The sequence below is a fragment of the Polyodon spathula genome, chromosome 5 (assembly GCF_017654505.1).
Source record: "Polyodon spathula isolate WHYD16114869_AA chromosome 5, ASM1765450v1, whole genome shotgun sequence".
Taxonomy (NCBI): domain Eukaryota; kingdom Metazoa; phylum Chordata; class Actinopteri; order Acipenseriformes; family Polyodontidae; genus Polyodon; species Polyodon spathula.
Window position 1 is genome coordinate 6,266,002 of NC_054538.1, and position 23,113 is coordinate 6,289,114.

The 23,113-nt window shown below is 41.3% G+C and overlaps 1 protein-coding gene across 1 annotated transcript in view; it reads left to right on the forward strand.

Annotated features, from left to right (window-relative positions):
- LOC121315480 (DNA polymerase zeta catalytic subunit-like) overlaps positions 1-22,640 on the forward strand; it is a 55,602-nt gene extending 32,962 nt beyond the window's left edge. Inside the window, exons 13-32 of the mRNA XM_041249598.1 lie at positions 1,129-5,299; positions 5,668-6,605; positions 7,071-7,153; positions 7,525-7,650; positions 9,093-9,285; positions 9,474-9,585; positions 10,258-10,373; positions 11,364-11,482; positions 11,689-11,807; positions 12,462-12,603; positions 12,969-13,213; positions 13,520-13,628; positions 14,421-14,627; positions 16,085-16,194; positions 17,425-17,539; positions 17,878-18,015; positions 18,613-18,803; positions 19,586-19,832; positions 21,268-21,477; positions 21,998-22,640. Coding sequence (XP_041105532.1) covers positions 1,129-5,299; positions 5,668-6,605; positions 7,071-7,153; positions 7,525-7,650; positions 9,093-9,285; positions 9,474-9,585; positions 10,258-10,373; positions 11,364-11,482; positions 11,689-11,807; positions 12,462-12,603; positions 12,969-13,213; positions 13,520-13,628; positions 14,421-14,627; positions 16,085-16,194; positions 17,425-17,539; positions 17,878-18,015; positions 18,613-18,803; positions 19,586-19,832; positions 21,268-21,477; positions 21,998-22,138 — 7,832 coding nt within the window. The 3' untranslated portion in view covers positions 22,139-22,640. The remainder of the gene's footprint in view (positions 1-1,128; positions 5,300-5,667; positions 6,606-7,070; positions 7,154-7,524; positions 7,651-9,092; positions 9,286-9,473; positions 9,586-10,257; positions 10,374-11,363; positions 11,483-11,688; positions 11,808-12,461; positions 12,604-12,968; positions 13,214-13,519; positions 13,629-14,420; positions 14,628-16,084; positions 16,195-17,424; positions 17,540-17,877; positions 18,016-18,612; positions 18,804-19,585; positions 19,833-21,267; positions 21,478-21,997) is intronic.
- Positions 22,641-23,113: the final 473 nt, after the last annotated feature.

Here is a 23,113-nt window from a genome sequence, read left to right on the forward strand (position 1 = left end):
GTATTACAAGTTGACTTAATTCCATAGTTTCAAGAGTAAAAATGTATTTCACCATATGGTGATAAAACATATGGAGAAAATTGTGATATTCAGTACACTCTTCCACCACCGTTTTGGATCAGTTGAACAGACCCACTGTATATTTGCCTGAGAGGTACTAGCAACCTGTGATTTGGTATGTTAGAAGTTGGGAGTTTGTTTGTGCTGCAGACTAGAACCCCTAAACTGTGCAATGTGCTTTCAATCAGCTGTAATGCTTTTCATAAATCTGCAGCTATTGACTAAAAATAAACAAAAAACACGTTTAGCGGCGAGTAAAGGTTTCAATTAGACAGCAGGGAAGAAAGTAATTAACTATACTCATTCTGTAGGCTGCAGGCAGGCACCTAATAACCCCGTCAGGTTCCAATAGCTGCTCCCACTCTATCCTATATAGCTGTTACTGTCTTTCACTAATGTAACAATTGTTCGTATCCAGAACCTTGATTCACACAAAGGAAGCTTCATCCTGTTTGATTATTGATGCAATGTATTTATCTGGGACCATAATGGGTTGCATGAAGAAATAATGAAGGATATGCAGCACATCTTCATAATTCTGGCTAGATCCCAAGGTGAATGAATATTTGCTAAGGGATTGCTTAGTCTTGCTCTTGCAATATCACAAATCGCTTTTAATCACCATTTTATTAAATCTGTCTGAAATTATATTAATCAAATGATTAATATATAACTTTGTGGTTTATTAGCTTACATAAGCTCATTAAATGTTTTGTTTCCAGTGGTGCCTTGCTTAGTCCCCGTAGTCATACAGATTGTTTTTTAGAAACACTAAAAGAAACTTAAATTCATTGACAGACATTTTGAGCAGATGTCTTTTTCAGTGTCTTCAGTTTCCTGGAATGTAAGCTTGAGAATGCAGCACTGTTCCATCAAGTAAAATGTGTATCTTGAAGCTGACATGTTCTAGTACATTTGTTCCAAGAAGATTTTGCACATACTGTAAATGTAGCTTGCAGTGACCTACATTTTTCATAGTAAAGACCTCTTTATTGTGCTGACTTATATACTTGAAGAATGTGTTGTACTCTATGTTACTTAGCTAGTCTGCGTGTGTCTGTGTTGCAGATGCATCATTAAACGAAGAAGGCTCCAGGACACATTCATCGTTATCCGCCACTGACAAGATTCTTGGAAAAAGAAATCCATTTCCCAATGAAAGCGTCCCACTGGAACACCCATCCTCTGCTAAAAATGTGTTGGATTGCAAACACCTGGAGCCCCGTCAAGCCCATTCTCTCAACAAAGAGGACCCAACAGAGAAGCTCTTTCTGTTAAAAAGCTCTGCGATCCCAGACAACCAGCCAGACCCCTCCTTGTATGAGATCAGTAAAGAAAGTACTTGTACATTTAGATACCCTGCCACTTGTAACATCACCCCCAAGACTGAAAACTCCCACACAGAAGCTGATAAAATGGACATGCCTTCCTTCTATTCCTATGAGAAGGGCATTAGCAACCCTGTACTAGATAGCACAACATTTGAAAACAGTAAGCCTCAAAGCAGAAAGAAATGCATCAGCATTAAAAGCCCTGAAAAGGGGAAAATCTCCATTCTCCAGAACCACAGGAGCTTTTCACTTTGTTATTCCGAGATGAGGAACTCTCCCGCCAAAGCTGAACAAGAGATTCATCAGAAAGGAGGCAATAGTTTTTCATCAAGAAAGAGCAGCCTGATGCCAAGCCCAGTGGGAGATGATGGTTCAGTGGAACCACAAGGGGGAGATGCTGGGAAAACTTACAAGGAGGGAGGTTTGGGTGAGCTAAAGATAAGGTATGAGGACTATCAAGAGAACAAGACCTCAAAAGCAATTGGTAATCAGCAAGATGCCCACTATAAGTTTTTCCCCAGTGTGATCCTTTCTAATTGCCTAAATCGACCAACCGCCAAGTGTGTTGGCAAGCCTGGAAAGCTGGACCAAGGTGAGAGACGGTCAAGGCTAAAACTAAGTAAAAAGAAGACCAATGTGGCATGCCAGCAGGCCAAGATGAGTGCAAGTGAAAGCATAGAAACTGACTCTAAGGAGGTTCCTTGCACACTGTTGAAGACTCCTAGCACCCAAAGTGCTGAAAAGGAGCTTAATTCATCACTGGGCTCTGTTGATACAGGAACTTCTACTAGTTCCTCTTCTTCTACAACTACGATGACTACTGCTGCTTCAGTTGCTGAGACTGCTGGAGATAACAAGCTTGCTCTGCCGAGTCACACACAATGTCCTGCACAACTAGGCCCAGCACAGCCTTCAGGTTGGCCTGGGAGCAAATACACGTTAAGAGCAAAGCGCAAGGTGCGCTATGAGAGAGAGGACAGTGAACCCCGTGCAGGCTCCCAGCACTCCAAGTTTGCCCTGATTCCAACAGAAACCTTAAAAGACAGTTGCATTCTCAGTGGTCTTGACCCAAAGTCTCGAAAGCGCAGGAAGATGTCGAATAAGGAGCCCCCAATTATCATTAAGTACATCATCATAAACAGGTTTAAGGGCCAGAAGAACATGCTGGTTAAAATGGCGAAGGTGAGTGCTGAGGAAGAGCAGGTTGTGTTGACAGCTGAAAGGCTGGACCACTATGGAAAGTTAGCACCGGTGAAAGAATTTTGGCCCAAGGTCCCCGAGTCAACTGCCAGTAAATATCCAGTTTATTCACCAAAGGCAAAAAGGGGACAGAAACGAAAAGCAAAGGTTCATTCAACAGCAAAGAAAAAAGCAGGTAGTTCACCGAAGGTCCGTGGCGTAACATTAAAGAGAATAAAAAAGACCAAACCTGTGAAAAAGCGATTCGCATTGGCTACACTTCCTCCGCCATCGATGTGCTATAATGCAGAAGTCAATGACTTTACCACAGAGTACATCGATGTTTTGTCCAAATTGGGTTATCTCTCTGAGAGAAAACCCAGCCCAATTGCAACCTCGCCTCCTCGGTGTTGGTCACCAAGTGAACCACATGCTGAGCTACCACTAACCACTGAAGAGAAAGATGCTTTCCCTGTTAATGACCCACCTAGTCAGGAAGTAGGCAAGTTGACAAAGGAAAGAAGAGTTTGCAGCAGGACTTGTCTGAGGAAATTGAGAGCGGTGACGTCCACCAGCCCCAAAAGGAAAAAAGGAAAGGTGGCTACCAAAAGTGCAGGAGATGAGACTGCATTAAAACACAATCAGAAGCAGAAACCAAGCAGTTGTGGACAGAGAAGAAAAAAGAAAAGCAATGACTTGTTGCCAGAAAGCAGCCAAAGCCTAGTCAGTGGTAAAAGAACCCGGAAATCTTGCAAAAAAATCCTTTCTGAAGAACGTAATGAGCTACCTGTCAGTGGCGAGTGCAGCAGCTCTCAGGTTCTCTTTCCTGGGCAAGAAACATCTCTCTCTGAATATTCAGCTGTGCATCTCCCTTCCTCTCAATTTCCCATGACTAGCACTGCTCATGGAGATGTGTGTGGTGTAATGGAGATTAATAGTAGTGTAGAGTGTGCCTTCATTTCTGAGAGTCAACCGACCTCTGGGACTCCAACTGGAATCCCTAGGACTTTTGAAAGATCCACTTCTCAGAATAACCAAGACCAGCTTGGCCAACACACACCCCAACCTTCCCAGAGTCAGTCTTTTCATTTTTACAGTATCAATGAATCCACTCAAGCATTTGCAATCTCGCAGACCCCCTTGGAGTTGTCGAAGACAACTGAATTGCACCCCCAAAGTAGCTGTCTGTCATCCAGGGTACAAAATACCAACCTTCCGTGTTCTCCTGCCACAACACAGTCAGACCACCATGGTTCAGATGCCTCCTGTCAAAGCAGATTATTTAGTCCACAGCAGCTGCCTGGTTCTATAAAGTCTACAGATTTCCATGCAGAAATCCCATCTCCTTTACTTTTGAGGTCCCTTCAGTCGCCTGAAGACAAGGCCCCAGGAAAATCTTCAAGGCGTCCATCTAAAAAGATGTCACTTGGACCCCTCAAAAAAGCTGATGTTTTAGGACCTGCACGGTTCACACCTATAAGAATAAAACCTTTACCCAGCTCCACACTCGACAGCAAGGTAGAAGCCAGAACAGATTCTCCATTACATAGCTCTTCCAAGACTGGAGAGGGATGGCCTCCTGTGACTGAACCACCATCTGGAATAGCTGTCTTGAAAGAACTTCTACAGAAAAGGCAGAAGAAGGTACAGGAAGGAACAGCTCTACAGGATCCTTCCGGTACACCTCTGTTAAACACGAGTGGATCGTGCCCCACTGGAAAGCCGGCCAAAGTCAAAAGAGCCCCATCGTCATCCCCTAGAAAGTCCAGGAATCCTAAAACCCAAACCCCAAAGGAGAAGAAGCCAAGGAACCGGAAGAAAAATCCTGCCAAGGAGGAGGAGCTCATTCAGACAGATTGCCCTTTATCAGACGACAGTCCTGTGTTTCCTTCAGACCCAGGCTTCGAGAGCTGTTACTCATTTGAGGATAGCTTATCTCCTGAACTCCCGCACAACTACAACTTCGACATCAACACCGTTGGGCAGACAGAGTTTTGCAGCCTGTATATGGGAAGCCAGTTTGTGCTGGCTGATAAGAACCTGCCCCACAAGTTCCTTAGCGATGTGATCCAGGAGCCTGTTTCTGCCTTTGCTCTGGGTCTGGAGAGTATGGGAGACAGGTTGCCAAGTGCTAGTGAAGAGTTTCAGCATCATCGTGGGGCAGAGTGGTTGAGAACAGGTCCTCTTAGCCCAGACCTTTTTGACAGGTCATCTGCAGAAAGCAGGGAAGTTCTTCATACTCATCTATCTGCTTCTTTGCTTGATTCTGACAGTGGACGAGAGCTAGCTGCTGCAAGAATTGTGCGAAGCAGGCAGAGCATTGATTCAGTTAGCAAAAATCACTGCTTTAGCCCCCTTCAGATCTGTAGCCAAGGCTTGTTCGATGATGGAAAGGACCCTTTGACCTCCTTTGACCCATTTCTACCACTTCCATTAAACAACATGTCTTTTGTTGATCTTCTGGGTTCCCCTACTGAGGATCTTGTGGAAGGAAGCGAGGCTTTAACAGCAACCCCCAGCAGTTCTCCAAGGTCGATCAGCTCCTTGTCCCAGCTGAAAAGTGGTAGCCATACACTGCGCAGCACAGGGGGTGCTCACATACTGAAGCCGCTCATGTCTCCCCCGAGCCGTGATGAAATAATGTCAACACTGCTGGAGTTGGATCTTGCAGAGACTGCTTATCAAGAGCCATTCTGTAGCGACCCCTCTGATGCGCCACGAAAACCAAGGTAATATCCTTACTGTTTGCTTCACAGTATTATTATGCTCCATGAAAGAGGTTCATGTTCCCATTTTAATTTGGTACTCTGGGTGGTGAGGGTATTATTATATTGCCGTGGTAGCCACACAGTTCATAAAAGGTAATGTGGATTTTGCAAATGACTCCATTTACTAAGTAAGAATTATTACTAAAGGATATTACTTTGTCTTTGTATATTTTATATTTTAAATATGTGGGAATACAATGACTGTAGTGTAGCTTACTTTTAGCACATTACCAACGATGTAACAGTGAATTAAATCAAATATCGTTTTTCTGTCTGAGTGCAAAAATAAATTGACTCGCTGTTTTGAAAGCTTGTTTTATTCTCTTCAGGGAGATTGGAGGGCGTGTGCTGACAGTGGAGACCAAGCTAGCAGACAAGCTGTCAGAGTTTGAAGGGGATTTCTCCTCGGAAGGTTTGCAGTTCTGGAAGACCGCATTCTCAGTGATGACTCAGTCTGGCTCTCCCACCACCAACAGAGGTGGCCCTTTCGACTCTGTCAGGGGAGACAAGGATCAGCATCTGGCATCCACCAACGATCAGAAGGTGGTTTTCATGCCCTGCAAGAGTGCGCCCAGCCGCCAGCGGGTCCAGCTGTGGTTGCAGGCCAAGAAGGAGTATGATCGTTGCCAGAGAGCGGGAAAGGAGAAGAACGAGGGTGAGCTGCCAGTTCAGTTGGCAGTTGTTTCAGTGGCCTCCGTGGAAGAGATAGACAAGGGAGCTGAGGCCCACAGCAACACAGCAGTGGATGACAAAACATCCTCACAGTTGCCAGCAGTGCATCCTGGGAGGGAAAGTGGCGATCTTTCGCTGCTTCTACAGTTATCACCTGTCACGTCGTCTGACACTCAAAACAGCCCTGGAGAGAACAGATCCAAGCCTTTGGAAGATTTAAGAGAAACAGGGGAGGAAGGTGAGGACTACTGTGGAAACTACAGCTCCCCTGATTCCCCTGTTCTGCCCCCCTGGCAGCAGACCGCTTCGCCCGAATCCAGCAGCAGGGATTTTGACAAGGGAGAGGAGAAAGGGGAAAGGTTGGAGTTGAGATCCCCCAGACTTCTTGAAACCCATACAGGCAGCCTCCTTTCAAGTCAAGGTTCCCAGTTGACACAGAGAAGACAAGACAAGCAGCCGTTTAGTCCGTGCACACTTTCACACAAACCAGGGTCTGCAGGGAAAGCTAGCCCTGTCCAGCTCCACAGCACGCCAGTACACCAGAGAAGGAAAAACGAGGGGCCATTTGAACCACTCTGTTCCACCCCTGTAACAGGTAGGTCCCCATCCTAATCAATACCTTAAAAAGTCTTCAATTCTTAACCCTCAGAGACATCAAGTATTCATTAACAAAGATTTTTGTGGATTCGCTCTGTAGATATGTAGGTGACCACTCCTGAACTTCACTCACACAGTATTATAATCTGTCTATTTGACAGAGATGTCAGGAAACCATTATGCATCTTTTTTAGCATTCCATGAATCTACAGTCACAGACAAAAGTATTGGTACCCTACACTTAATATAGGATAATTCAAGTAAACATATTAAATGCAAGCATTTAGTGAACATTAGCCACTAATTAATGTGACACAGACCAGAATTACGCAATTTCTGGTAGTTTAACAAACAATCTTTATAAAAAAAAAAAAAAAAAAAAAAAAAAAAGAAAGAAAGAAAAACATAACAGTACTTTTGTTTAAATATAATTATAATCACAGTTGTTCTATTTTTCACCTAGAGCCCAGATCACAGAAGCTGAGCCAGCGAAGGGGCAGCAAAGCTAGCACTCTAAGAAGGGTACTCCTAACAACACAAATTAAGGTCATTCTTCTATTCAGATCGCATAAGACTGACAGTAGCCCATTATTGTTTATGTAATGTTCTCTGCAGTTTATTGTAAATTGTATACTTCTGTTATTTTGGATAATCTAAATTAGTAATGCATCTAGTCCAAATAACGTAAAGGATTGCAAGTGACCATTTTAACAGATTTAAAAAGCATAGTCATTGAAAAGGTGCTTATTTTCTTTTCACTGATGTAAATGGTAATCTTGCATTGTAAATGAAGCGTTGTGCCTGGTCCTTTTTGCTGACAGTAAGGCCTGGACTAGCTCACTGTGTTCCTATAATTTTATATCTTCAAAGTGCAGTTTGAGTCTCCTCTGGTGACATTTCATTGCTTTGTCCTTCAGAATCAATTTGCTGCATTGAATGTTCCAAAGAAAGACTCCTCGCAAATTGAAGGACCGTCCCTCAACAATTCTTATGGTTTTAAAGTCAGTATGCAGAACCTTCAGGAAGCAAAAGCACTGCATGAGGTACTGATCTCTGTTTTAATAAGCCAGTCTCTTCAAATTCCTCAGATCTACTGACCTTAAGCATGACAGTCATGACGAGCAGTATAATACCGCAATGTAAAGGTGTTTTAACAGCTGAATAATCATTAATGAGGAAAGATCCTGCCACCTGTCAGTCCCAGCAAAGACATCAAAGTACTTCTGCTGGTACCCTGCCTCTCTATACATAGAGTATAAGGACACAAAATACATATTTATATGTTTCAATTCTGTAACATTTAATGATTAGGTGTCAGTGATTTGAGCAATCTATTCAAATAATAATTTGTAGGGGTGAGTTCAAATATTCGAGTAATTGAGTATTCTAAATAAAATTACTACTCAGATACTTTGATCAAGTTTCGAATACTCGTTCATTTCTAAAACAAATGCTCTAACTTCACCAGGAAAATTGTCACCTCACTGATGACTGACGGGGGGCGGGTGTCCTTCATTACCTAGCTCTGCTATTGGCTAAGGGAGTGCACGAGCAGTAAAAATGACATCTTGAAAAACAAGCAAGTTAAATGAGACCATGTGCAATGTAATCTGCAGCACAAGTATTTCATGTCATAAATCAGCAAGATAAATGCTCGATCATCTAAAATTCAGGCCCCCATCTGCTACATTGGAAGAAAACACAGAATGTGGTAAACAAGCTTTGAATCTTTTACAGTGTGCAGTGGTCAGCAATGTGAGGAGCCTCAGACTGAAAAAAAATAAAGTTAACTTTAATTTAGACTGCAAACCACCCAGGTGATGTTAAGCCTTGTTGTTTGAGTTCTGCTGTTATTGGTCTCCTACTGATATCGGCCTGATTCCGGAATCAGACTTTTGTAAAAATGATTATTATATTATGGAATCAGCAAGTAGGGGTACAGTACATCTTGTTGCATTACAGCATAGATTTTATTGAGCAAACATATTGTTGTCCACTGTTAGTAGCATGTTGTGTTGTGTCTTTTATATGAGTTGTCAAAGGGTGTTAAATGCAGTTGAAAGATTTGAGGGTCCTTTTTATAGTAAAACCCCCTTCTCTGTGTATTGTTATTTCTTTCTTATAGTTTTTACTTTGAATACAGTAGATGGCTTAGATGTTTCTTCACATTACTGTTGATGTTTTTATCTATGCGTCCCTATGTGTGGTTGCTGCTGATACATTCTAAGGACCTGTCACACTTATGAGTAATTAGAGGTTGAGTATTCGAAACTTTCATTCTTGGTATATTCAAATATGTTATTTGAAATTCTCACCCTTAACAATTTGTAGGTTTACTATTCTGCTAGTTTTCTAAACCACACGTTCACACCCTGGTTGAATTGGTTTGGAGTAAGACCTAAAAACACTCCAGTCTGTGGGTGCAGTTCTGGGATATGTTTTGACAGTTTCTGCAGCAAGTCTCTGTTCTGTTTGTAATCTGCAGGTACAGTACCTGACTCTGTTGAGCATGGAGCTACACGCCAGCACTAGGAGGGACCTGGAGCCTGACCCTGACTTTGATCCTATATGTGCCTTATTTTACTGCATCACGTCTGATGCACTGCTGCCCGACACGGACAACACTGAGCTCTGCGGGGCTATCGTGGTGGACAAAGACTACAGCACTTTCCGGCAAGGTGGCTGGCTTTTCAACCGTCCTAAGCATGGAACTTTACCCTCCTGGTCACTTAATGATCAATGCAACAAGTTTGTTTGAAATTTGTGTGTAAGACTACTTGTGTGGACGAACCAGCCATCTACATTGCTGTGCATGTTTAAAATTAAATACATGTTTGATTTGTATCAAGCTGTTTTATATCTGTAGGTTCCAGAGTCACAGCGCCCCTGCTTGTAAGATCTGGTGTCACTGGTTTGCAAGTTACCTACACTACTGATGAGAAGCAGCTATTTCAAGAAGTTATCAGCATTATGAGAAGGTTTGTAGATTGTGTTTCCTGTATGCATGTTCTTACTGTGCACTGTAATACAACAGGCAGCTGTATGAAGAGTTTAGTCTAAAGAAACTAGACTATATTGTATATTGGCCTTGCATGGATCCCTTACCAGGTGTCTGTTTCGAAGGCTTGACACAGGCTTTTTTACATTGCCATTTTGTTCTACTATAGTTTTCTTCTTTGTGTGTGACCTTGTATTACTTTTTAGAATCATTGTTAGTAAGAGTAAGTGGCTACATTTTTCATGTCTTCTAAATTGTCATTTTTGTCACGTTACTTTTATGATGTATGTAGTCATTGGGTGGTTCTTATTGTAGTGATGGTGCTTTGACCTGTTTTCAGAACTTGTGCTTCAGTTGCACTGTAGTTGCCAGCTATAGAAACTCGGTGTACAGCGTCCAAAGTGAAGCTCAGCTGGTGTTCAGTAGAAGGCACGGACGGTTGTGAACAAAGAGACACCCTGGCTGGATAAGCCAATGTCACATATTTCAGTGGCTGGGAACTAGAATTGAATAGCAGCTTCTGAACTCTTGAAACACAGATTTAATGACATTCAAATAAACGCACTGCTGCTGTGATGTGTGCGTTCTTGTTTAAACGGTGTGGTCTGTGAGCTGTCACACTTCATTAAACAGTAACCCTGCTTTCTCACAGGTTTGACCCTGACATCCTGCTGGGATACGAGGTTCAGATGCGCTCCTGGGGTTACCTCCTGCAAAGGGCCGCCGCTCTCAATGTGGATCTCTGCCAGCAAATTTCACGAATTCCAGGTAAGGCTGGGCTGGGCTGGGCTGGGCTGGGCTGGGGGTGGGTCGAGATCGAGAGGCAGTGCAAGGACTATACTCATTTTTTACTTTAATGGAAAGTACCTTTTTGACACAATGATGCACTTTGGAAAAACATGTTTAATATAAAATCTCTAATAATTAAAAAATTACATTTAAAATCAATGTTTTCAGAGAATTTGAAATAGCTTTCAAACCAGCTCTGTTTTTCTATTTTTCAAATTGGGAGCACACGCACGTCTTTCAGAGGATCCAACATGAGCTGCAAGGCTTCCTTTTAAAAAAAAAAAAAAAAAAAAAAAAAAAAGTGGAAGTGCACAGGCTGTCTTCTTAATGTCTTCAAACAAATGAGCCTGCGCTGCCTCTGCCTGTCTCCGGAGTTGCTGTGACTCACACTTCACAGTTTGTGGATCCTTTGCACCCACGTGTTTGTTCAGTGTTGTGCACTCAGCCCCCTTTCTGCATGACGTTTAGTAATGAGCAAAATACTGCTGAGACTTGGTATTTTGCAATCTTTTTGGATTCTCCTGCTGCATTCACATCAAGTGTATTTGTAGTGGAAGTCTTCATCTTCATTTGTTATTTCTTAATCAAGATTTAGTGCATTAGGCCTCACCTAATTCCTGTTTTAATCAGGGATGAGTTACAGCTAAGGTGCCATGTGTACAGACCTTGATAAGTAACCTTGGAAGTTTTAATTCTTTCCTCGCTATGTTGCTTAATGTGTTGTGTTTATTGTTATGCAGTGTACAGCCTTCAAGCAGCTTGTTTTAAGTATGGAGTGATGATGAAAGACCAGAAAAGCCTGGTCATTTAATAAGGAATGTTCTTTTTTCAGTTAATTGCCAGACTGCTGATTTTGTTGAAAGAAGAAAGTTAGGATTCAGCCCTTAAACACCCAACCCCCAGAATGTATTTGAAAAAGAGTAATTGACATCCTCCTCTAAAACTACCACTTGGCCCTTATTTTCTCAGGCGATTGGAAAGACAATCGTTTTTCTGCTGAGCGGGATGAGTATGGTGCCGACACCATGACGGAAATCAACGTCGTTGGACGAATTGTGCTCAACGTCTGGAGGATGATGAAGTCTGAGGTATGGCTTGATTTAATAACGAACGTCAGGCAGGGCACTGTTTATGGACTACTTGGTATGGAAAAGCAGCGTTATCCTAACTAATGAATACTTATTGTTTACATTCAAATCGGTCATTATGTCCTTGTGACTTTTTTAACTCAAAAGTTTAAAGTACCCCTGTAGCTGAAATTCATAACTGGCTTCTTTTGTGTGTGTTTGTGTAGGTGACGCTGACGAGCTACAGCTTTGAAAACGTGGCCTTCCATGTTCTGCACCAGCGTTACCCCCTCTACACTCCCCGCGTTCTCTCTGATTGGTTCGACAGCAAGACTGACCTCTACAGGTTGGTTTTATTGAAATGAATATCTCTTTAGATGACTGTGCTGTGCAAGAGCGCTCAGAATATTTATATATCCATTTCTATATGACCAACAAATTGAAGGCCACCGTTAGTTTTACTTGTGTGTGTTGGAGATGCACTAAAGATGTTGGCCTTTTAATACATCAGTGCCGTGTTGTAAGTATACTTGCTTTCAGGGCCCACCCTAGGCTGGATTCTGCTCATATTCAACTTCACATGCTGAGACAGACGCAGTAAGCCCTTACTTAAGAGTTAAGTACAGGAAGTTTTTTGGGGGGAGGGGGAGGGGGGGGGGTGGGGGATACATGTGTCAGGTGATGTATAACTAAAGAAATATGGAGTGTGGCAATGGTTTGAGTAGCAGGGAGTGGCAGTTGAGGTCCTCAGAACTGAGGTACCCACCCTACCTATAGCCATTGCTATTGTCAATCACCTTTGAATACCGATATGACTGACTGAATGGATGAATTATAATAATCAAGAGAAGTGTGAGAGACCTGTCATTACAAACATCTTTTACGAAGGTTAATGATTTTTATTTTACTGTACACGTAAAACCAAAATCTGAAGACACAACTAAAGGGTTGGGGGAATCGGTGGTGGCTGTGACCTGATGTGCTTCCTTGATTTTGCCAGGTGGAAGATGGTGGATCACTACGTCAGCCGTGTGCGTGGGACCCTGCAGCTGTTAGAGCAGCATGACCTGATCGGCAGGACCAGTGAACTGGCCAGGCTGTTTGGGATCCAGTTCTATCATGTGCTCACGAGAGGTTCTCAGGTCAGGCCAGTTCTTTTTAATAAGTGCACTGGACAGTTAAGTGGATTCTTGAAAAACAAAAACATTGATGACAATAAGTTTAACTGTTAGAAATGTATGAAAGATTTTTAAATCCTCATTTGTAAGTGATTTCAGGGATTCAGTTTTTTTTGACGATTTACAACATGTAAATTTCACATTTCACAGGTCCTGATTTAGTCCTAATCTTGGACTAGCTAATGTTAGTTTAGGTACAGAAGTCCTAGCTTAGTGTTATGTGGTGTCTCTGAAACTAGCCACTCATGTTTTATGATGTTTATTCATGTTTATTCATGCCTGTGAGTGAGGGCAGCACTGTGTGACCTGTTGCCCTGCCTGTCTTCCAGTACCGGGTTGAGTCGATGATGCTGCGGATCGCTAAGCCCATGAACTATATCCCCGTCACCCCCAGCATACAGCAGCGAGCTCAGATGAGAGCCCCTCAGTGCATCCCGCTGGTCATGGAGCCTGAGTCTCGCTTCTACAGCAACTCTGTCGTGGTGCTGGATTTCCAGTCTCTGTACCCCTCCATTGTCATAGCCTACAACTACTGCTTCTCCACCTGCCTGGGCCACGTGGAACACCTTGGGAGGTAAGAGAAACACAACACTCTGATCCATTTATATAATACCCTGTATATGAGCATGTTTACTTCAACTAAATAACTGGAACTGCACAAGCTGTCCTCCTCCTGATTTTGTAAATGTTCTTATGTTCAGGACCTCCACCTAGTTACTATTTTTAATTTCCTTGTAAAAAATATAAATTGTGTTAATCCAGATTTGTAATCTTTTGCTAAGTATTTAAGAATGGCACCTTTACGAGTTGTAGCCCTAAACCTGTCCACAGGAGAAAACAACAATTCCAGTTCAGTCTTTTATTACTCTGTGTGTTTCAGCCACGATGAGTTCAAATTTGGCTGCACATCTTTGAGGGTACCTCCAGATCTACTGTACCTGCTCCGCAATGACATCACTGTCTCTCCCAATGGGATTGCATTCGTCAAGGTAACGGGGTCCTTTATTGCTGTGTGTGACCAATGAAATCGCAGCTGTTCAGTATCAAGAAACAAACCCCATAAAGGCTCCCCTCGACAGATTCATTGCTGTCCTGTAAATATAATACTTTGGAGGGGAAATCTTTTGCTCTGGGCCCATTTTTTAAATTTTCAAAGAAACTTTATTCACAGAATAGAAATTACTGAAGCGCTGTCCCATTACAATATTACTCAAGCTGTACCCACATATTTGAATTGACTGGAAGAGATCAATGAAATACAGAGGCAGCTTCCCACTTATTTCAGAGTGAATAAAGGTTAACCGGTGGGCGTCTTGTCTTTTCTTCATTAAGGGGCAATCGAAAGCTTCCAGTAGTTTATAATGAAGGGCTAGCTTTCCATCTAACACACAGTGTGCATTCCCATAATACGCAGAGTCCAGCTGGGGCAAATCCTATATATATCTTAGTCAAAGAGTGGTAGAAGTGGCTATTTAAGTAGGATCCAAAATAAAAGCTATTTTGAAACAGAAAACCAATCTTTGCCTACATGAATTTAATTAAACTGATACATAACTCTCTTTGTTTATAATGTTTGTGACTAAGCAACCTTGGATAAGGTCCAGTGTATATAACACACACCTCTCCTGTACTGTCCTAGCAAATAGACCATGGTATACAATATACAGTGCATATACTGTACCGTTAAAATATAAACAGTACTCTGCAAATAGCAGCATGATTTTGGTCTTCCCTGCTCTTTCTTTTATGGTTTGTTCTTTTTCTCCTCTACTTGTGCAAAGCCGTCTGTGAGGAAGGGTGTGCTGCCCAGTATGCTAGAAGAGATTCTCAACACCAGGATCATGGTGAAGCAGTCCATGAAGGCTTACAAGCACGACAAAGCCGTCACACGCATGCTGGACGCTCGCCAGTTGGGTCTCAAGCTCATCGCCAACGTCACGTTCGGCTACACTGCTGCTCAGTTCTCTGGGAGAATGCCGAGTGTCGAGGTGAGAGAGAAACACCCCATGAGACAGATTCGTCACAAAGCCTTTAAACCAAAATGCCATTTACATAACTCTTTTTTTTTTTCTTTAAGTAAATCTAGTAAACATTCAAAACAATGAACACACAACTCTGTAGGTTGATTTAAGGACTCAGAAGTTAGCCTACAGTGTTTGTCACTGAGATCTTGATAAGTCTCACTTTCCTTTCCCTAAGAATTTAAACTTAACTCAGACATTAACTCCTTGGCTACAGCTGCGTTTTTTAAACTCGCTCTCTAAACGAAAAAAGCCAGTGTCGCGTCCATGCAAGTTAGGACAATACCTGGAAGATGTGCTGTTTCTTATTTGCCTCGATCACTTGAAATAATGTTCAGTACTTTTTTGGAACTTCTCGGGCAACTGCAGTCTACCCTGAAGCTTGGTGGAATTGTTCACATCTGTGGCTGCAGTCCCAAAATTAGCAACTTCGTTCTTTCTGGTCACTCGAGATTTCCTCCAAGCAAACTTTTATAAACAGTCGCTGCTGCTGCTGCAGTCTGCCTGCGGTCACATGCTGCAGAGTGTGCTGTGGAAGTATTTCCTGGTGACACCAAGCAATACAAGCTCCTGCTGGCAATAGGTGTCATCTGGGATGCAACTGATGAATGAGCTCAATGGCCAGTCACCTTTAGACAGGTTTCTTTTTTGTATTTTTAGATACCATGTGGAAGGGTAGCTTTGCGGTTCATGCAAGCGGTGGGAATAGCAGACGCAGGAGATTGCATTTTTTACAGCACTTTTTCGGCATACTTTCAGAATAGCAAAAGTTGGGGGGAGGGGGCACCCAAATGGCAGTTTCTGTGAGAAGTTTAAAAGGCTTAAAGGAAAATGTTCATGCTTCGGGACATTGAAAGTGCAGACTAGCCTGACAATGTAACATTGTTGAAGGAAACACTCTCTCTTCTCTTGCCAAAAGCTGCAATGATACGAAGTACTATGTTTTAAAATTGTTCTGCCTAAAAAAAAACTGTTATGGCAACTGAAAAATCTTGGTAAAAAAAATTAAAAAAATAAACAAACTTGATTTTGATGTCCTGGTTGATGTCTTTGCAAAAGTGAAGCCTAGACGATATCCACTGCTTCACTAGGTTTATTCATGCAATGCCACAAGAGTTCAGTTTTTTTTTAGTTTAGTTTTTTTTTTTAGTTTTATTATTATGGAGAGGGGGCCTCTAAATGCATTCTTTGCCCCTCTAGAGCTTTTTGTATTAATCAGTTAGAACCTGAGCACCTTCTACATAGAAAAAAACAGGCTGTCTGTATCTCACACTTAAGACATCTGGAGACTAAAAATAATGTACATTTATACCCACCTGTCTTGGATGGTAGTGCGTTGAATTTCATTTTTCTACGGTGAAGTGATTACTGACTGTGGAGCCTGTGGCAAACCCATTTCTATATGCATGTCTTTGTTTCTGCAGGTTGGTGATAGCATTGTTCACAAAGCCAGGGAGACACTTGAGCGTGCCATCAAGCTGGTTAACGATACGAAGAAGTGGGGAGCCCGCGTGGTCTATGGAGACACTGACAGGTAATGTGCTTTTAGCTAACACATTTGTTACTGTGTAAATTGAGCCTTAAAAAGTCTTCATTCCAGAAGAAACTGAATGAAAGTGAGAAATAAGAACATCTGTCTGTCCGTGTTGTTTTCTGTTGTGGACAGGTTTAGGACTGCAATTGGTAGAGATGCCATTCTTAAATACTTAGCAAAAGTTTACAAATCTGGATTAACACAGCAAATGCCATTGTGGATAGCTATACTAACACTGCATCTGAGAAATGCAGTACGCAAAAATTAGCAGTACAGTAAATTGCACAAACTCTGGGTGATCAAGATAGCTTAACTGCACTTGAGTCACTCAGAGTCACTGCATCATGTGTATCTTAGCTTTAATGGGAATAAAGAGGTCGAATCCCTCTGATGATGTCTGCATTGTCACACTGGCTTTGATTGATGAAGACTCCTAATTAGATCTGTGGAAGATGCTTTAAATTTATCACTCGGTAGTAAATAAGTGCAAATTAATAGTATTAACATGCAAACCGTGAGCTGAGTTCAGAATGTCAGTCACTCCCCTGGATACCTCACAGACGAAAGCAATGGGAACCAAAAAGTCATTGGAGTAGCATTGGATAACTCAAGTACCTGAAATATGTAGTGCTGGCATACTCAGACATGATTTTATGCAAGTAAAAGCCTCATGTCTTAAACTGCTATGCATTTGGAGTTGTGTGTGTTACCCTGGTCTATGGCCATGTTGTTGTCTACAGTGATCTGTACAGACCTGCAGTTAATGTTGTGTTTCCATGAGACCTTGCTGGCTGAGTTTACTGTTACTCTAACATTGATTTTCATTTCAAGACAACAGCAGAATTAAAAAAAAAAAAAAAAAAAAATGCATAGCCTGTATTTTATGCATCGCCTGTATTAAAGTTAATATAATAAAGATGTGTATCTGACAGGATCAGTATTTGCCCAGACCAGTATTATTGCAACTGTCAACCCATCTGTCAGCAAGGTACCTAAACCCTATTAATAATGCAAGACATCATTAAATGAAGATGCACTTGAGTTTGTTTTTGTTTTTATCAACCGCATCAGACCATAATGTTCCAGAGGGTGCATTTCTATGGCTTATTGGAAAAAAATGTAAATAGAGTCTCAACAAAGCTAACCTGCCAAAAACAAACTGTACAGGCGGGAGATGAAATGCCGGCCCTTTCCTTTAATCTCGTCCGTACTGTGCTCTCCCTCCACCAGTATGTTTGTGCTGCTGAAGGGAGCCACCAAGAAGCAAGCCTTCAAGATTGGGCAGGAGATTGCAGAGGCTGTGACTGCTACCAATCCCAAACCAGTCAAACTGAAGTTTGAGAAGGTAACCGAAATGAGTCTTAAACTAGCATTCAAAACCTTTTTTGACATTATTTACTTCCTGAAGGATTCATGTTGTTGCGTTTTCAATAAACAAGGAAGCTTGTGTATAACTAAACACTCAGAACTCTATGGAATACTTCCATGAAGTGAAATGTTTGTGTTTTTTTTGCAGCTGCAGTAAAAACTCAATGGAGTCACAATAAGTGCAGCGTGACATCAGTAGTAAAGAGATTGGTCTGTAACTCTTGAGCTAACACTGTGTGAATAGTAATGTAGAATATGACAAGTACATTTCAGTCACTTCACTTACAGTATGATTTCCCCACTGGACCTGTGCAGGTGTATTTGCCTTGTGTGTTGCAAACCAAGAAGAGGTATGTGGGATATATGTATGAAAGTCTGGACCAGAAGGATCCTGTGTTTGACGCTAAAGGGATCGAGACGGTTCGAAGAGATACCTGTCCTGCTGTTGCCAAGGTGAACAAATAGGCATGAAAAAAATCTACTTAAATTAAAAAGAGAGTTCTCTTTTTTTTGTAATTATGCTTGCTTCCATGGAGATTATATATTAGGTTAATTGCCTGAAGATGTGATCTGTCTGAATTAAAGCATGTTGATTCTTCCAGGTATTTGTCTTGAATTAAAATATTCATGTAATTGCATGTCATCTGAAGTAATCAAAACTTGCAAGTAACTTAAAAGTAGCATTGCCTTTCCTAGCAATGTTTATGGTAGCCAGTCTGAGGATTGTAGCATGCTGGAAACCTTTTTTTTTTTTTTATATATAATTCTTTATAATGTACTTGTGACGTTCAATTTCATAAAATCTCACACTTGAGCTTGTGCTTCAGGCTGTTATGTAGCAGTAATGCCTGCAGCTTTGGGTAATAATGCGTCATTACTGCTGAAACTCTCTTGAGCCACAGATATGAAGTCAAATCACGTCTAGAAACAATCATGATTGCATTTGATCTTTAAAAATAGGTTTCCTGCTTCATAATTGTACACTAGGGAGTGCATTGCCGTGTATCTTGCATGCAGTGCACATTGTTTCATTGCTATTATCCCTCGCAGATACTGGAGCGCTCAGTCAGGCTGCTGTTTGAGACCCGGGATATCAGCCAGATTAAGCAGTATGTTCAGAGACAGTGTCTGAAGGTCCTGGAGGGGAAGGCCAGCATGCAGGACCTGACCTTCGCTAAAGAGTATCGAGGCAGCAATTCATACCGGCCTGGAGCCTGCGTCCCAGCTCTCGAGCTTACAAGGTGCAGCTTCACCAGCTCCTCACTGACAACTGCTCTCAAAATCAAAACGCTATACAAGTTGCACATTGTGGTGTGTTTAAACCATTTTTGGCACCTTACTCCCAATTTCTCTGCACTTTCCAGTTGCAGTACACATTTCAAACTAGTGAAAAGGAGATACTTCTTGCATGGCAAACGGAATAAGAGCGTAATTGTACATCAGTTGTTTGCTGAAGGCCCCCCTCCTCCCAATAATTAATATTTTGCAGGCAAGGTACCATTATCTGGTAAAACCATGTTTTGATATTTTACTTGAAAATATGAGGAGCAAATTGTATTTTTATAATTTTTCTGTTTTCACTGTGGAGCGATCTGTGTAAGGTCAATATGCATTACAGCTCGCTCCTACGTCTAGCAAAAATATACACTGTTGTACATAAAATAGAGCTTGTTGTTTATTGGGTAATAGCAAAGCCTGCCCTGCATGTAGGTCACATGTTCCTCAAGGAGGAATATAGAATAGCACGGCATCGTACCCACAGCGTGCAACAATGCTTGAATAGTGACTACTTATTTAAAACCAGTGCCATATTTTATAGGTGCATGGTACAGTTGCAAAACAAGAGACAAGGTGCAAAAAGATTAATTCCTGTGGCATGCAAACACAAAACATTTTCTTTTCAAAGCAACAGCTTCTTGCAGCCAGTCCAGTTGATTCAACTCTGTAAAGCAATCTGTCAATTTTCTATAGCCAAGCTTACTTTAGCCGTAGAGACGCTAATCGCTTCTTGCTCCCCCCCCAGGCGGATGCTGTCCTATGACCGCCGTTCGGAGCCCCGAGTTGGCGAGAGGGTCCCCTATGTCATAGTGTATGGAATACCTGGAGTGCCGCTTATTCAGCTGGTGCGGCGGCCCCTGGAGGTTCTGCAGGACCCCAGCCTGAGGCTCAACGCTGCTTACTACATCACCAAGCAGATCCTGCCGCCCCTGCAGAGAATCTTCGCCTTGATCGGTGTCGACGTCTTCAGTTGGTACCAGCAGCTGCCTCGGGTAAGCTCTTAGTTTCTGGGTGCCCACTTTTGATTTTTTATTATTTGTCCAGAAAAGCAAATATTGGAAATTATTTGGCAAGGAGGAAGTCTAATAGCCTTTAGGTTTTAAGAATACATTCAGATAGAACCTTTTTTAATGAACACGTGCTGTTTAAATACCTGACCAGTATAGAGAGCAATGGGGCTAACTAATGTCTGCAACTGATATGCCTCCAGAGTCTCAAATAGTGATCAGGGGATGCGGTACATCTAGACTTTTTTTTAAAACATTTGAACCATTTTTACATGTACAATGAAGCCACAATTGCAACATTCAAATTGACCATACCAGTATACCAACATTCCTTTCATGGGAAACACAGTTACATTAGCCAGGTTGTTAGTGTGTTTGTAAATGGAATTCAGTAGCAATAGCAGCAGCCATTGCCACAGTCCGTATAAAATTGTGCAGATTGTGACAGATTTGACTTGTTGGTAGCCAGTAACGCTACACTGCTGCCATCTTGTGGTCTTATAAAAAAAAAAAAAATGTTTTGCTTTTTGTTAAATCCATTTCTTATCTTTGTTCTAATATACAGCCAACCATCTTTATACTACCAGGTAAGGGCCATGGGCAATAAGCAAGGCTGGCGTTATAGAGAGGGTTAAAAAAAAAAAGAATACACCCAACCTTCTGTGTTTGCAATAAATTCAAACATTTTTTTTTTTTTATTGTACAATTACAGTATCTCCAGGCCATTGTAGTAAAACATGAATCTTTTTTTAAACTACAGTACTACTTAAAACAACCGTATAGTGACAGTTTATCATCTTTTCCCATTTGTATGAAACACATATGGTTACTTTTGAGGAACAGTTTATACTTAAATAAAACACTCATTTAGTTTCAAATCACCCAAACAACAATTTCATAAACAAAAAAGCGTACAATTTATTATTATTTTTTATGGCACAACTGTAAGTCTGCTCTATACTATCCCGCATTGTACGATGCCATCTATTTATTTCACATTTAAGCTCAACAGTATTCTTTTTTTAAGCAGTTAAAAACAAAAAGAACGTTGAATATGTACAGGCAAACACATTTTTAAAACAAACAAAAAAAATATTCTGCTGTTTACAAAACTGATGCTTTAGTTTGCCAGCTTTCATTTGTGCAACACTTGCACGTAAACAAACAAACCAGACGACATGTATGAGGGTATTTGCACTATCAACTAAGCTGATCGTTTTTGCTTTTTAAATCCAATTAACCTAGCATTTAAAGTTTAACATAAAAAATGTATGCACCAGTTATTTGTTTATTTAGCAGACACCTTTATCCAAGGCAACTTACAGAGACAGTTGAATGTGTTTTTAGAATAATTTATGAATTGGGTATTTTTCATGTTTGTTTGTGTTTTGTTTTTTTTGTTGTTTTTTGAACCACCCAGATCCAGAAAGCATCCTCAATGGCAGGGAATGATGAAGCAGGTCGCAAGGGGACGATCTCTCAGTACTTCACCACTCTGCACTGCCCAGTGTGTGACGAACTCACCCAGCTGGGAATCTGCAGCCGGTGCCGCAGTCAGCCGCAGAACGTGGGGCTCATTCTGCTGCAGGAGATCCGTGACTGGGAGCACAGGCAGGAGCAGCTGCTCCGGGTAAGAGCTGACAGTCCTTCCCGAGTCTGGGGAAGAGCACAGCAAAAACAAAAATACCTACAATACTAAAGACCACGGTTCTCCCCCAAGAGTGCAGCGGCAACGGAAGAGAGGCTTTACTAAATGGTATTTTATGGAAAGTACCTCCAAACACATTTATTCCGTTAATGTTAGTATCCTAGATTTAGCAGGGTGTGTGATTTTTCATATTTTAATAAAATATGCAGAAGACATTATTACACTAACCGTTAATTATTCAGCAACTGTACACTAACTAAAATCTGCCATCCAGCCAGTATGTGATTTCAACGCAATACAATAACCAGCTGGAGATGAATGCTTCAGTTGGTGTCAGTGTTGTAATAAAATTGGTAATGCATGTCTCTGGTTTCTGAACTCAACTAGTAATACCTGCGCAAAACACATTAACTTAAATACTGTAGCTTGAAGTTGTTTAATGGCCTGGGTTGTGAAACGGTTTACAAAGCCCAAGTATTAAATACTTGTTTGTCCATTTCAGATCTGCAAGAACTGTACAGGCTGTGTTGAGCGCCAGGTGCAGTGTGTGTCCCTGGCTTGCCCAGTGTTATACAAACTGTCCAGAGTGAGACGGGAGGTCTCCAAGGCACCGTACCTCCGGCAGCTTCTGAACCAGTTCTAATCACCATCCGCACAACCAACGTGGTGCTAAGTACAGGCGGATTCAACACACTGAACATTTTTAAATGGTGCTTTTGGCTTAACCTATCGGGTTATTATTTTTAATTTTTGTTGTGTGTGTTTTTGCAGATGGGTAGGGCAGATGGCTCACCAGCTCTTAACAAGAAGACAAAAAAAGGTTTTTTAAGCTGTTTTGAAGTTCTGATAATTTGCTGAATTATTATTATTATTATTGTACCTTGCTGCTACTTTTGTGGATATGCCTTCTCCCAGCCCAACATTAAGGTCTTACCATTTTGAATATGCAAAGGTTTATGTTGGTCACAGACTAAAAAGGTCTTTGTACACTACTTTTTATTATTTTTATTTTTTAACAAATGCGCTGTAGCAATTTGTAAATGCAAAACTTTGGAGTCTTCTAATTAAGTGAGCGCCTTCTAACCCACTAATTAACCACTGTTTAAAGTTAGTCTTTTCTATAAATGTGATACAGAAAGCTTTGTAAATATGAGTATTTCCTTGTAAAGTGGCTGGTCAAGTTTTCATGTGCACCAGACTTTAAACAAAAATTAATAAAAAAGAGAGTATCCTAGCTGCTGACTACTGCTGTGTTCTTTGTTTCAAGGTGCAATGTGTATGTGTCATCATTTTATTTTATTGTTTTGCTTGAAAAGGATGACTTTTTATTTTTCCTGGTTATCATTGTAGCACTAAGGGGAAGTGGAACGAGTGGAGTTAGATTTCAAAAGTTTTTGGGACTGTTGCAATTGTGTACTTTGATCATTTATGGCAAGAGTATGTATTATTTCTTTTGTGCAAATGTGTTTTTAGTGCTTTCTAGATGCTCAAAAGTAAATGTCCCCTACCTATGTAAAGACTAATTATATAATTTGCCAAACAATTGTACACATGAAATGTGTATTTGTATAACCTGTATAAAAAATTAAGGCACTGTGACTGACTTTTCTCTGTTCTC